General features: G+C 35.8%; 1 protein-coding gene across 1 annotated transcript; it reads left to right on the forward strand.

Moving 5' to 3' along the window:
* The first annotated feature begins 396 nt into the window (after positions 1 to 396).
* On the forward strand, positions 397 to 10,771 carry LOC141393825 (uncharacterized). The gene is made up of 6 exons (XM_073967365.1): positions 397 to 1,235; positions 3,499 to 5,490; positions 8,615 to 8,701; positions 8,766 to 9,053; positions 10,077 to 10,206; positions 10,266 to 10,771. Exons 1-6 carry the CDS (start codon positions 780 to 782, stop codon positions 10,391 to 10,393), a joined length of 3,081 nt encoding a protein of 1,026 aa, XP_073823466.1. The 5' UTR covers positions 397 to 779; the 3' UTR covers positions 10,394 to 10,771.
* Positions 10,772 to 14,673: the final 3,902 nt, after the last annotated feature.

The raw sequence follows: 14,673 nt of genomic DNA on the forward strand, positions 1-14,673 counted from the left end.
TCGGTTGCTTGCCAGTGTGGCCGTTCACTTTTGTCAGTCATCAGGCAACCACAAAATATTTTGTGGTTGCTGGACTGTTTGACAGTTATCGATAATTCCGAAAAATCGACAGTCAAAACTGATCGTGTGTACCCCGCTTTAGGCATGTCAGGACCGACCGCGGACTACTTCATACCACAGCGTGCATGCCACAGCCATCTGTGACAAGCTGATATGTGCAAGTGAACTAAATCGGAAAAATAGTATAAGATTACGGTATAAACGCGGTTTACAAAAGCCAGTTAATTGTAAATCACCTAGACAAATCGAGTATTCGATTATTCATGTGAAAATTCTAAACTAATCGAACGGCTGGTTTTCCCAACAAACAAATCGATAATTCAAAAACTTCAATTTACACATCCCTATACGTTATCCCAGTTTTGACACAAAAGAATACCTTGGAACAAAAATCAAACTAAATAAACCTACTCCATCTAAGAAAAAAACATCAGTTGAGTTGTAGAAACAAAACCCATATATTTGTGAAAAAAATATTGAAAACAGAGAAGAACAGCCATGTAAATTGAGGAAAAGATTCTGTAATCGACGCCTCCAAAGATAAAACAAAGGAGTCGTTGAAAGAAAGGAAGGGGAGCTAATTGCAAAAAAAGAGGAAGAAAGAAAAAAAAACTGCCGACGCATAATAAAAAAGTTGCTAACTGCCCATCGCCCCATCTTCAGACAGGCAGGAAGTTAAACGGAGACACTGCGTACATATTATCGCCACTCCAAATAATATGGAAAACTTGGAGTTTTCCAAGGTATCTGATAACTCAGCGACAGCAACGTGTAAAAGAGGTTCTACTTGTTCTGGGGGTGGTGCTGCTGCTGATATCGGTGGAGCAAGTGGTGGTGGTGTTGCTATAACAAACATCCCCAACGTTTCGGCCCACACATCTACCTGGCTCGCCGCCTTGCATGTCAATAATAACAACAATGCAGATAAATCCTTTTTAAATCCAAAGGAGACAAATCAACAACAACGACATCAAATATGTTGTGGCAATACATCAACATCATCTCCAAGAGGAAATGTTTCCAACATTGCTGCTTGGCAGTGTGAAAGCTGTGATATCTATCAGAAAAACAATGGAAAAGAATTATCATTGACAAGCAATACAATGACCAGAGTAGCATTAGTTGAAGAGGATGAAGGTGGTGGTTTTGCTGCAGATGACATACGCGTGAATAAGGTGGTGATTGATTATTTTTTTTTTTTTTATTTTCTTTTATTTATTTCTTTCAAATACCGGCTAAAAGTTGAGGTCAAATTTCTTTACCGGGAATTTTAGTCCAAAGAAAAAGTAACATAAGCTCGTCATTGTAAAAGGTTTTTTGTTTTCTAGTCTTTTAATAACTATTATCTTTTCAGACATGAATCATCATCGTCATCATCAGTGGCTTAATACACTTTTACTTTTTTCCCTCTCCAATTATTCTTGTACACACGTTGCAAATCGCATGCAATTCATGAACAACAAATTTGACCACCACAGTCGTCTAGAGGCAATGACAACAAAAACAAAATTGTTGCATGAATCATCTTAATTGCTTTTATTTACCTACATGTAGTTTTTTCACAAACTTTTTTTGGAAGTTCTTTTAATTGGACATTACGTGTCATGGAGAGATTTTAGGCAAATTTATATCTTTGAAAAGGTTCAAGAAAAATTTCCGGTATTAAAGTAAAAGTCATTTTTTAGTAGTCGACCCATGTGTGAATTTTGCAGATTTTTCCAATGAAGCCGTTTTGGGAGGTCTCTTTAAGAGGATATCTATCTGTAAACGACACTTTTAGGTGGTCTTCTATCTATAGAAGACAACTTTTGGAAGCCTTCTGCCTGTAAAAGAACCATTTAGAAAGTCTCCCGTCTAGGAGATCTATATTCAGATGATCCCTTTAGGGGTTCTCTATCTATAGAAGGTCCCTTTTGGAGGTCATCTGTTTATAGAAAGTCCCTTTAGGAAGTCTCCTATCTGCAGAAATTTCTATTTGGAGATCTTCTATCTGTAGAAGGCCCCCCTTAGGAGGTCGTCCATCTATAGAACACCTCATAATATCCATAAGATCCCTTTAGAAAGTGGTCGGTCCATAGAAGACCCCTTTAAGAAATCTTCGGAGTATAGATGACCCCTTTAGGAGTTGTTCGATCCATAGAAGACCCCTTTACGAGGCCTTCGGTGTCCAAAATAACCCTTTACGAGGTCTTCGATCTCCAAAAGAGCCTTTTAGGAGAGTCCATATAAGACCTCTTAAGTAGTTCGTCGGTCTACAGAAGACAACTTTAAAAAGTATTCCATTTATAGAAGACCCCTTTAGGAGATCTATTTATAGAAGACCCTTTAGGAGGTCTTTTATTTATAGAATACCATTTTAGGAGGTCTCCTATCTATAGAATATAAGGGTCCTTTAGGAAGTCTTCGATCTATAGAAAACCCATAAAACCCCTTTTGGAGGTCTTCGATCTACGGAAGATAATTTTAAAAAGTATTCGATCTACAGAAGTGCCCTTTTGGAGGTCTTCAGTTTATAGAAGACCCTTTTAGCAGGTTTTTTATCCATAGAAGACCATTTTAGGAGGTCGTCTATCTATAGAAGATCCCTTTTGGAGGCCTTCTGTTTGTAGAAGAACCCTTTAAGAGGTCTCCCAGTTACAGAATTCCCGTCTAGGGGGTCTTCTATCTATAAAAGGTTCCTTTAGGAGGTCTTCCATCTTTAGAACGTCCCATTAGGAAGTCTTCCATCTACAGAAGGTCCCCTTAGGAAGTTTTCTATCTACAGAAAGTCCATTTTTGTGGTCTTCTATAAGTTGAAGACTCCCTTAGAAGGTCTTCCATCTATACAATACCTCATTAAGATGACTTCTATAATCATAAGACCCTTGAGGGGATGTTCGACCCATAGAAGACCGCAATATGAGGTATTCGATGTATAGAAGACCCCTTTAAGTGGCCTTCCATCTACAGTAGAACCCTTTAGGAGGCCTTTCATCTACGAAAGACCCATTTGGGAGGTCTTCTATCTACAGAAGACCCCATTTAGGTGGTCTTCTATCTACAGAATACCACTTTGGGAGGTCTTCTTTCTACAGAAGACTCCTTTAGGACGTCTTCTATCTATAGAAGACTCCTTTAGGACGTCTTCTATCTATAGAAGACCCCTTTAGGACGTCTTCTATCTATAGAAGACCCCTTTAGGACGTCTTCTATCTATAGAAGACCCTTTTAGGACGTCTTCTATCTATAGAAGACCCCTTTAGGACGTCTTCCATCTATAGAAGACCCCTTTAGGACGTTTTCTATCTACAGAAGATCCATTTAGAAGGTGTTCTATATTTTGAAGACTATTGGAGGTCTTCTGCCCATCGAATATTCTTTTAGGAGATCTTCTATTGTTATTCTTCTCTTTATGTAGAGGATTTCATTCTAATCTTTCATTTTTTATTTCTCTTCCAGTTTCCGACATCTTTAAATGGTTCTGCTTCCACGGCATATAACACATCTTCTTCCGTGGTATCGACTTCCAATGAAAATACGGAAACTATCGCTACAGATGTGGTGGCAGCTGCAGCAGCATCGCTATCATCTCATTGCCTGTCATCGCCTCTCCCAGCAGCAGCATCATCATCAGCCCATGTGACGACAGCAGCTTCCTTCTTACAAACCGAGACTGATTACAATTCATCTTATGATATGTGTGGTGCGGTATCATTATCGCCTCCCATCTTGGATGATCCATTCGATGATTCAGAAGCTGCTGCAGCGGCGGCAGCACTTGGTGGTGGTCATTCGAATCGCACCTCTCTCAACAATTCCACCGAAAATCTTAGCTATACAAGTGATAATTTCTATGGTGATGATCTCATACTGCTCGGTGAAGATGGTGATTTGGAGGCCGAAGAACTGTCACTCAATTCCGATGACTGCATCTATGCGTATCGTGGTGCTGGGGCTGAATTTGATTTAGCCTTACCACCCATTGGAGGTTTAGCGGGTAATTTTGGCCACCTTCATGCAGGTGGTGGGGGTGTTGGTAATATTGCCCAAGAAGAAGAGACGGATTTCCTCGAAATGGATTTTGATCCAGATCCACCCTCAGAATTGGAATATAGCCACTCGAATGAAATGAATGTTAATGCCAGCAACAAGGATCAATATCTGATGCAAAGAGATGCATGCCATTTGGCAACTCCAACGCAAAGGCACCAGTTGTTTTCATCACCCATTGATGATTTGCCACCAGCACCCAAGGCTTTGCAAGCTCAATCACTGCTAAGTAAAAATTTTGCACGCATTACTTTGCATTTGGATCAAATACAAAAAGACTATAATGAGGATCTGCTGTTGGATAGTGATGAGGCAAGGGAGCGGTTAAACTCAGCCCTAGACTCCAGGCCCTTAGAGGAAGAATTTGTTAAGGATACAAGTGGAACGGACACCTGCCACTCTTTACCGAATACGCTGCATGAGCATTTTACCAATCGTTGTAATTCAGAATCGGCTGTAACAAGCACCTCCAAAGACGATTCATTGGCAGCACCATTACAATCTTTGGGTGGTAGTAGCAGCAGTCATAACAAATCACCGTCAAAGATTACCGGAGCCAAACCAAAACGTTTGTCAACATTTTCCTCAACATCATCGACATCATCGAAAAATTCCTCCAAATCGAGGAATTCTTTGCGTTCGGCATTTCAAACTTCCGCCTTGGGCACAACCAGCTCTAGCTTTGATGAACGTAGTGTCAGCTGTTCAGAATTTCGTACCGAGCGAGATTTAACATCAACGGGGGTATTGGGTTGTAAACAACCCTCATTGTTGTCGACGGCAACACCCCACACAGCACCCACAACCGCCACTTGTTTAATGCCGCCAGACTTTAATAGTTTCAATGATGAAACATGCTTGGATTGTTTGGAAAAGGAGTTTCTTGCCAATACCATTGGCAAAGCATTAGATCCAATGGGTTGTACAAAATGTCGTAAACGTTTGGGCGGTGGTGGTGGTCATCATTCTTCGACACTCTTTAGCAATCATCGTTCCACACGTGATCATTTGCATCATCAGCCTTCATCATCGAAATATCGACGCAGTGCATCACCCACCACCACTTTCTTTTTTAATGAACAAACTTCCCCCACTTCAAGGCTGTTTTCATGTGAATTTCTTAATTCTCAAGCTCGTAAGCGGCAAGAATGGGACACTTTTATGCAAGAACAGAAAGAGATTTCTTCTTCTAGCAATGCCGAAATGAATGTGGCAACAACATCATCCACATCTTCAGCATCAGTTGCGTTGTCACCATCAAGTAGGGCTGTTAACAACGATACGACGACGGGGGGCAAAGTTTCAAATGCAACAATAGCACCTAACACACATCAATCAAAATCCGCTGCTATATTGGATATCAAGAATTTAAATGAAAGTCTTAAAGATTTGGAAACGAAGGTAAACTGCAAGTAAAAAAGAATCGGAATCAGCTAAATACAGACAGCCTGTGGAAAAAAGAACAGTAACGGATGGTGGCTGGAAGCCTTCTATCTATAGAAGACCCCTTTAGAAGGATTTCAATCTATAGAAGACCTGTTTAGAAGTATTTCTATCTATAAAAGACAACTTTAGGAGATGTTCCATCTATAGAAAACCTCTTTAGGAGGTGTTCGATCCATAGAAAACCCCTTTAGGAAGAGTTTTATCTCTTTAAGACCCCTTTAAAAGGTCTATCTAGAGAAGACCCCTTTAATAGGTCTTCTATCTAGAAAAGACCCCTTTAAAATGGTTTCTATCTGTAGAAGACTCCTTTAGGAGTACTTCTATCTATAGAATCCACCTTTATTGTGGTCTGTGACTGCCCCAAAAATTCTAAAAAAATCCTCGTTTATTGTGGTCTGTGGCTGCCCCAAAAATTCTAAAAAAAATCCACGTTTATTATGGCCTTTCGCTGCCCCAAAAATTCTTTAAAAAATCCACGTTTATTGTGGTCTTTGGTTGCCCCAAAAATTTTTTAAAAAAACCATGTTTATTGCGGTCTTTCGCTGCCCAAAAATTCTTTAAAAAATCCACGTTTATTGTGGTCTTTGGGGGCTCCAGAAAATCTTTAAAAAATCCACTTTTATTGTGGTCTTTGGGGGCTCCAGAAAATCTTTAAAAAATCCACTTTTATTGTGGTCTTTGGGGGCTCCAGAAAATCTTAAAAAATTCCACATTTATTGTGGTGTTTGGCTGTCCCAAAAACTTTTAAAAAATCCGCGTTTATTGTTGACTTTGGGTGTTCGAAAAATTCTTTAAAAAATCCACGTTTATTGTTGTCTTTGGCTGTTCGAAAAATTCTTTAAAAAATCCACTTCTATTGTTGTCTTTGGCTGTTCGAAAAATTCTTTAAAAAATCCACGTTTATTGTTGTCTTTGGCTGTTCGAAAAATTCTTTAAAAAATCCACGTTTATTGTTGTCTTTCTTTGGCTGTTCGAAAAATTCTTTAAAAAATCCACGTTTATTGTGGTCTTTGGCTGCTCCAAAAATTCTTTAAAAAATTTACGTTTATTGTTGTCTTTGGCTGCTCAAAAAATTCTTTAAAAAATCCACGTTTATTGTGGTCTTTGGCTGCTCCAAAAATTCTTTAAAAAATCCAGGTTAATTGTGGTCTTTGGCTGCTCCAAAAATTCTTTAAAAAATCCACGTTTATTGTGGTCTCTGGTTGCCCCAAAATTTCTTTAAAAAATCCCCGTTTATTGTGGTGTTTGGCTGTTCGAAAAATTCTTTAAAAAATCCGCGTTTATTGTTGTCTTTGGCTGTTCGAAAAATTCTTTAAAAAATCCACGTTTATTGTTGTCTTTGGCTGTTCGAAAAATTCTTTAAAAAATCCACGTTTATTGTTGTCTTTCTTTGGCTGTTCGAAAAATTCTTTAAAAAATCCACGTTTATTGTGGTCTTTGGCTGCTCCAAAAATTCTTTAAAAAATCCACGTTCATTGTGGTCTTTGGCTGCTCCAAAAATTCTTTAAAAAATCCACGTTTATTGTGGTCTTTGGCTGCTCCAAAAATTCTTTAAAAAATCCACGTTTATTGGGGTCTTTGGCTGCTCCAAAAATTCGTTAAAAAATTTACGTTTATTGTTGTCTTTGGCTGCTCCAAAAATTCTTTAAAAAATCCACGTTTATTGTGGTCTTTGGCTGCTCCAAAAATTCGTTAAAAAATTTACGTTTATTGTTGTCTTTGGCTGCTCCAATAATTCTTTAAAAAATTTACGTTTATTGTTGTCTTTGGCTGCTCCAATAATTCTTTAAAAAATCCACGTTTATTGTGGTCTTTGGCTGCTCCAAAAATTCTTTAAAAAATCCACGTTTATTGTGGTCTCTGGTTGCCCCAAAATTTCTTTAAAAAATCCCCGTTTATTGTGGTGTTTGGCTGTTCCAAAAATTCTTTAAAAAATCCCCGTTTATTGTGGTCTTAGGGTGCCTCTAAAAATCTTTAAAAAATCCACGTTTATTGTGGTCTTAGGGTGCCTCTAAAAATCTTTAAAAAATCCACGTTTATTGTGGTCTTTGGCTGCTCCAAAAATTCTTTAAAAAATCCACGTTTATTGTGGTCTTTGGCTGCTCCAAAAATTCGTTAAAAAATCCACGTTTATTGTGGTCTTTGGCTGCTCCAAAAATTCTTTAAAAAATCCACGTTTATTGTGGTCTTTGGCTGCTCCAAAAATTCGTTAAAAAATCCACGTTTATTGTGGTCTTTGGCTGCTCCAAAAATTCTTTAAAAAATCCACGTTTATTGTGGTCTTTGGCTGCTCCAAAAATTCTTTAAAAAATCCACGTTTATTGTGGTCTTTCGCTGCCAAAAAATTCTTTAAAAAATCCCCGTTTATTGTTGACTTTGGCTGCTCCAAAAATTCTTTAAAAAATCCACGTTTATTGTGGTCTTTGGCTGCTCCAAAAATTCTTTAAAAAATCCACGTTTATTGTGGTCTTTGGGGGCTCCAGAAAATCTTTAAAAAAATCCACGTTTATTGTGGTCTTTGGCGGCCCCAAAAATGTTATAAAAATCCACGTTTATTGTGGTCTTTGGCGGCCCCAAAAATGTTATAAAAATCCACGTTTATTGTGGTCTTTGGCTGCTCCAAAAATTCTTTAAAAAATCCACGTTTATTGTGGTCTTTGGCTGCTCCAAAAATTCTTTAAAAAATTCACATTTATTGTTGGGTTTGGCTGCTCCAAGAATTCTTTAAAAAATCCAAGTTTATTGTGGTCTTAGGGTGCCTCTAAAAATCTTTAAAAAATCCACGTTTATTGTGGTCTTTGGCTGCTCCAAAAATTCTTTAAAAAATCCACGTTTATTGTGGTCTTTGGCTGCTCCAAAAATTCTTTAAAAAATCCACGTTTATTGTGGTCTTTGGCTGCTCCAAAAATTCTTTAAAAAATCCACGTTTATTGTGGTCTTTGGCTGCTCCAAAAATTCTTTAAAAATCCACGTTTATTGTGGTCATTGGCTGCTCCAAAAATTCTTTAAAAAATCCACGTTTATTGTGGTCTTATTTAAGAAATATTGTTATATGAATTGATTTCTATTCTCTTTATAGCTACTAAAGAATCTCAAGCTTCCCGATCCCTGTACGGTTACACTCTCTACGAATAATTTAACAGAATCTAGTCTTGTGCAGGCACTGGTAAGTGTATAAACTTTACTTGTATGGACTATTTTCAATAATCCTTTTTGTATTTCTTTTCCAGGACAAACTTCAAATAGCCTACAATCAAGAACTTTTAAAAACATATTTTAAAAAACTCAGCAATAATAATAACAACAGTATCATTAACAACAACAATAATAATAATAGCAGTTCCTCAACATCATCATCATCATTGTCAGCAAATATTTATACAACAAGTTCTCATCAAGAACTTAAAACTTTAAAAGATTATCTCTTGTTTGTCTCCAAGAGACATGGGAATTATCATAAGCTAAAGCGTTTGATAGGTAAAATAACACAACAACAAGTAATAGTGCAATTTAAAAAGGTGAGTTGGAAGAGAACTTTTTTCCCCTTTCAGAGAAATTTGTCAATGGATTTGAGAGGCCAATGGGTCTTTTTACGAGAAGACCAAATGGTCTTTTCGTAGAGGACAAAATGGTCTTTTCGTGGAAGAAAAAATGGTCTTTTCGTAGAAGATCAAAATATCTTCGTAGAAGACCAAAAGGTCTTCTAATAGAAGACCAAAAGGTCTTCTCATTGAACACCAAAAGGTCTTCTCATAGAAGACCAATAGGTCTTTTCATTGAAGACAAAACGGTTTTCTGATAGAAGACCAAATGGTCTACTCAGAGAAGACAAAATGAACCAATAGGTCTTCCCATAGAGGACAAAATGGTCTACAAATAGAAGACCAAAAAGTCTTCCAACAACCATTGACCAGAAAGTTTTCTCATAGAAGACCAATAGGTCTTCTCATACAAGACCAATAAGGTCTTGACACAGAAGACCAAAAGGTCTTCCAATAGAAGAACAAAAGGTCTTCTAATAGAAGACCAAAAGGTGTTCTAATAGGAGACCGAAAGGTCTTCTCATAGAATACCAAAAGGTCTTCTCATAGAAGACCAATAGGTCTTTTCATTGAGAAGACAAAATGGTCTTCTCATGGAAGACCAATAGGTCTTCCCATAGAGGACAAATAGAAGACCAAAAAGTCTTCTCATTGACCAGAAAGTTTTCTCATAGAAGACCAATAGGTCTTCTCATAGAAGACCAATAGGTCTTCTCATTGAAGACCAATAAGGTCTTCTTATAGAAGACCAATAAGGTCTTCTTATAGAAGACCAATAGGTCTTCTCATAGAAGATCAATAAGGTCTTCTTATAGAAGACCAAAAAGTCTTCTCATTGACTAGAAAGTTTTCTCATAGAAGACCAATAGGTCTTTTCATAGAAGTCCAATAGGTCTTTTCATAGAAGACCAATTTTCAATTAGAAACCCAAAAGATCTTGTGGTACTTTTAAATTATATCCTATTTTATTATATTCTCCATTTCCTCCCCTCCCTCTAGGACTCTTCTATAACCGATATGGAAATGGTTCCTGTAAGAGTATCAGACATTTTACATTATTGGTCCCAATGTAAAAATTTAGAATGCTTAAAGGATATGGACAAACGATTTCAGGATGCAAATATATTGGGTAAGCATATTCAATAACCAAGCAAGCATTTTATTTATCCACCATTTTTTCTTTTACAGGAAAAATTGCCAATATAATTAGACAGGCTCATCAACGTTCATCGAGTTCATCGCGACGCCCCCTACCCGACTTTATATCGATACCACAGTATTATCCAACTGGTTTTCTTACATTAATCAAAAAATGATGAGATAAAAACAATAACTAAAAAAAAATATTAGCAGAAAAAGACAAAATTTGTCCAAATATCCAAAAATATTACAAAAATCCAACAACAACATAGCCAATAAGAAGCAGCAATATTAACACAAACAAAAAAACAATGCAAAAAAAAACAAATCAATTTGAAACAACCAAAAACCAACACACACCAATAACAATAAAACGCGTTAATCATCGAATCGAAAAAAAGAAATTATTTTGTTGTTGTTTTTCTTTTTTGTTTCAATTTTTCTGTAATAATAGCACAATTTTGCTCCCCCAGAAACTTGTGTGTGTCCTGTTGTTACGTTTCTTTTGTATGTATTGTTGTAATAACAACAATAAAAAAAAACTATTTAAAAAATCAACCAGAAAAAAATCTTTGGCAATTATGATGATCTATCAGCCCCCAACCAACCAACCTATACTATATAAATATATTTATATAAAAATAATTATACTATTATTATAATAATTATGATAATGGAAGCAACTCCAACAACTTTTTATAGCTTATACTTATTATTAAAATATTTAATATTTTTTAAGTAGCGTGGTATGCTTTAAATCAATAATATATAAAGAAAAGAAAAAAAATACAAAACAAACACAAGCGAAAAGAAAACACTATCTACGATTAGTATGTGTGAATGTTAATTATTTGTATAAACAAAACACCCCCATACACATATATTATTGCATAAGGAAACATCTCCAAAAGAATAAGAAACCCATTAAAAAAGCGAACATAAATAACCAGAAAAATTATGAAATTTTCATTAAAAAAAATTAATGGGATTTTCAGAGAGTGAATGGAAGAGCAAACGGAGGAATAATTGTGGATTTTCTTAAAAGAATTTTTTTAAGGTCATCGCAATAATCGTGAATTTTGTAAGAATTTTTTTAAAGATAAACAGAGCAATATATTTTGTATCAATATTTTTCAGAAGGATCAAAAGGGCAATAACAGATGAGATTTTTATATTTTGTGAAAACAAATTTTGCAAGGACTACAGGACTACTTTTAAAAGGGTCAACAGAGCAAACATTTAAAATTTTGTTAATAATATTTCTGAATGAATTTCTGTAAAGGGCCAACAGAGCAAAAATGTAAAATTTTTTAATAATATTTCTGAATGATTTTTTTAAGCAATGATATAAAATCAAAGATCCTTACGGAAATTTAAAGGCCCATATCTCGGGAAATGTTGACTTTCGCAACATAATATGTACATATATCGTCGTAATCAAGGGCCCCAAAGAGCTAACATTTCAAAGAGTTGCCCGAGGGACCTTACATTGGACTTGTTCCGAAGGACTTACAGAACTTCTATTTTTTTTTTTTCAAGATATTGGAGGGTAATTTTCCTGATTTTATTGATATTTTCATATATTTTTATGACAATAATTTCGCATTTGTTCTTTAATTTGAAAATACTTTAATTTGGAAAATAAAACACATTTTTGACTACTCCCAGATAATTTATAACAGGGCGATATAGTGCAAGTGAGAAATCTCCCACAAGTGATTATTTATAATTGGCCAGAAAATGTTCTAAGAAATCCACAATTATTCCCTCTAGGAAGGATGGTGGTGAGTATTAAGATGTAAAAGTATATTAATTTAATTCATTTCTAGATCTGGCGAAAGTACGGGAAGAAGGTCCTCACTTTTAATGAATTTCTCAACAAACCAGTAAAGATTCGACAGTATTTAGTCATGTTTACAATTAAGGCGGATATCGAACAACAAAAATGTATGCCTTTATTAAAATCCCAAAATGAAAGTGGATTTATGGAAATCTATCAAGAAATTTTCAAAATGGATTGAACTAAAACAAGCTTGGAAACAACCCAAGGTGAGTTTTTTTTAATAATCTATTAAACAATTTCTATTTATTTTTCAATAAAAATGTGTTAGTCGTTTTGTTGGAATTCTGTTTTTCTTATAAAAAGACAAAAGTAAAGCAAAGGATCTTCGAAAACTGCAGCTTATTCACAGAAATAACCAAGTAAAGGTAATTCTAATAGGTCTATCTCTAGGTTACCGATTCAAAAGACTTGGTATCATAAGGAGTGGACCCAATTCTTCTACCAAAAAATCTATTTATTGCAAAACCCAATTTGTGTTGGTTTTTTTGGGACTGTTAGGTTGAGATGAATTCCCCGCGAATAGAATTATACAATTTTGATAGCGATCACAAGGACTATCTGAGGTAAAAAATATCTAAATTATATATATGTCCTGGTCTTAAACTGCACTTGAATTTTGAACTTTTGTGTGCGATGTGTCAGAAGGGATAGCGGTGGCAATTTGCGAATAAACAAGTAAAAAATGTCAGTCGGCTTTGCCGACAGATATATACCCTCAGCCAATGTCAAGGGTCTCTTTAGAATTTTGTGGCCCTTTTTGGACATTTGAACTTGCCGACAAAAATGTGGATTAGGAATTAACTGGACTAAGGAGGGCCATTTTAGAAGTTAAACTAAATTTTGACAAAATATTAGTAGATGCAAAGTTTGGACCAAATTGTTTGCCCCATTCAAGTGATATCGTCCTAGCGTTTTAGTGACATTTTTTAAATATTGGGGAGAAGTACCGGATGTTGTGGACCGGTATTGCCCCATGAAACAAAGTTTGGATATAATATGACGAAGACCAAATGTTGGACCAAATCGGTTGACATAGGGATTTTTTACACCTTTCGGGCTGTTTTCCTAAGAAATATGGGCTTGCCCCTGAAAAAACTTTTACCGTCGTAATGGAGGTAGCGAATGCAAATCGCTTCAACAAAAATCAAAGTAATTCGAGAGCAGGTCTTAAATTGAACTTGTCCGAAATTTTGTGTGAGAGGCACCAGAAGGAGTAGACAAATATTGTCCATATTCGAAACTGATCTATATCTGGTAGATATATTAGGATGTGCAAAGTATGGATTACATCGGTCACTCCCTTCAAGATTTATTGTGCGCAAAATTTTTCCGAACAATTTTGAACTTTTGTGGGGGAGGTACCTGAAGGAGTGGACCGATATGGATTATCTTCGAATTAAAACTATGTTTGGACAAAATATTACGAAGGCCAAATTTTGGACCGAATCGGCAGATCCGTTCGAGAGTTATCTTGCGGTCCATCCACTACACACGGTGTTATATTGGCTTTTTGCATCTTTCAGGCTCTTTTCTCAGGAAGTATGGACTTGCCCCTGAGATGATACGTGTACCGTCGATTCGAGAGCAGGTCCTAATCTGAACTTATCTGCAATTCTGTGTGGGAGATACCAGTTGGAGTGGACCAATTGATTCCATTTTGGAACCTCATCTAAGTTTAGTAGAAATTTCACGATGTGCAAAGTATGGATCAAATCGGTTACTTCCTTCAAGAGTTATCGTGCGCACAAATTTTCCGAACATTTTCGAACTTTTGTGGGGGAGGTACCGGAAGGAGTGGACCGATATAGCCCATCTTCGAACTTAAACTAAGTTTGGACAAAATATTACGATAGCCAAACATTGGATCGAATCGGTTGACCCGTTCGAGAGTTATCGTGCGCTCCAGCTAGACAGACAGACGGACGGACATTGCTCAATCGACTCCAAATTGTCTGAAACGCATTTCGTCCGAACATACTTGGGGTCTAAAACCATTATTTCGATGAGGCACATTTTGCCCGTATGAAAGTGTATATACACTCGTTAGCATAAATGCTGAGGGTACAAAAACAGTACTTTGTTCGCTTTTGACAAATTGCGAGGTCCATATCTCGGGAAGCATGGAGTTCAATAGTCGTCCAATAGTTCGTGTACGAGTACTAGCTTCCTCAAAAAGAAAAAATGTTAAATTCCAGTTTATTTCATTTGTTCAAAAGGTGGATTTTTTAAAAATTAGTTTTTCAAATCGTAGATTTTTTAAATTACTTTTTCTAATCGTGGATTTTTTAAATTAATTTTTAAAATTGTCGTGAATTTTTAAATTAAATTATTTTTCAAACTTATTGTGGATATTTTAAATTACTTTTTAAACCGCGTATCTTTTAAAAATTGTTTTTTCTACTCCTTAATTTTTTAAATTATTTTTTAACTCATAAATTTTGTTAAAAAATAAATTTCCAACCCGTGGATGTTTTTAAAAATTATATTTCATCACGTGAAATATAAAAAAAAAGCTTTTATTGAATGCGTTGATTATTTAATTTTTCAAATCGTGAATTTTTTAAAAAATATTTTTTCAACTCGCGGATTTTTTGAACGTTTTTTTTTCATTTA

This window comes from Musca autumnalis, unplaced genomic scaffold (assembly GCF_047663935.1).
Source record: "Musca autumnalis isolate F117 unplaced genomic scaffold, ASM4766393v1 scaffold_2, whole genome shotgun sequence".
Lineage (NCBI taxonomy): Eukaryota > Metazoa > Arthropoda > Insecta > Diptera > Muscidae > Musca > Musca autumnalis.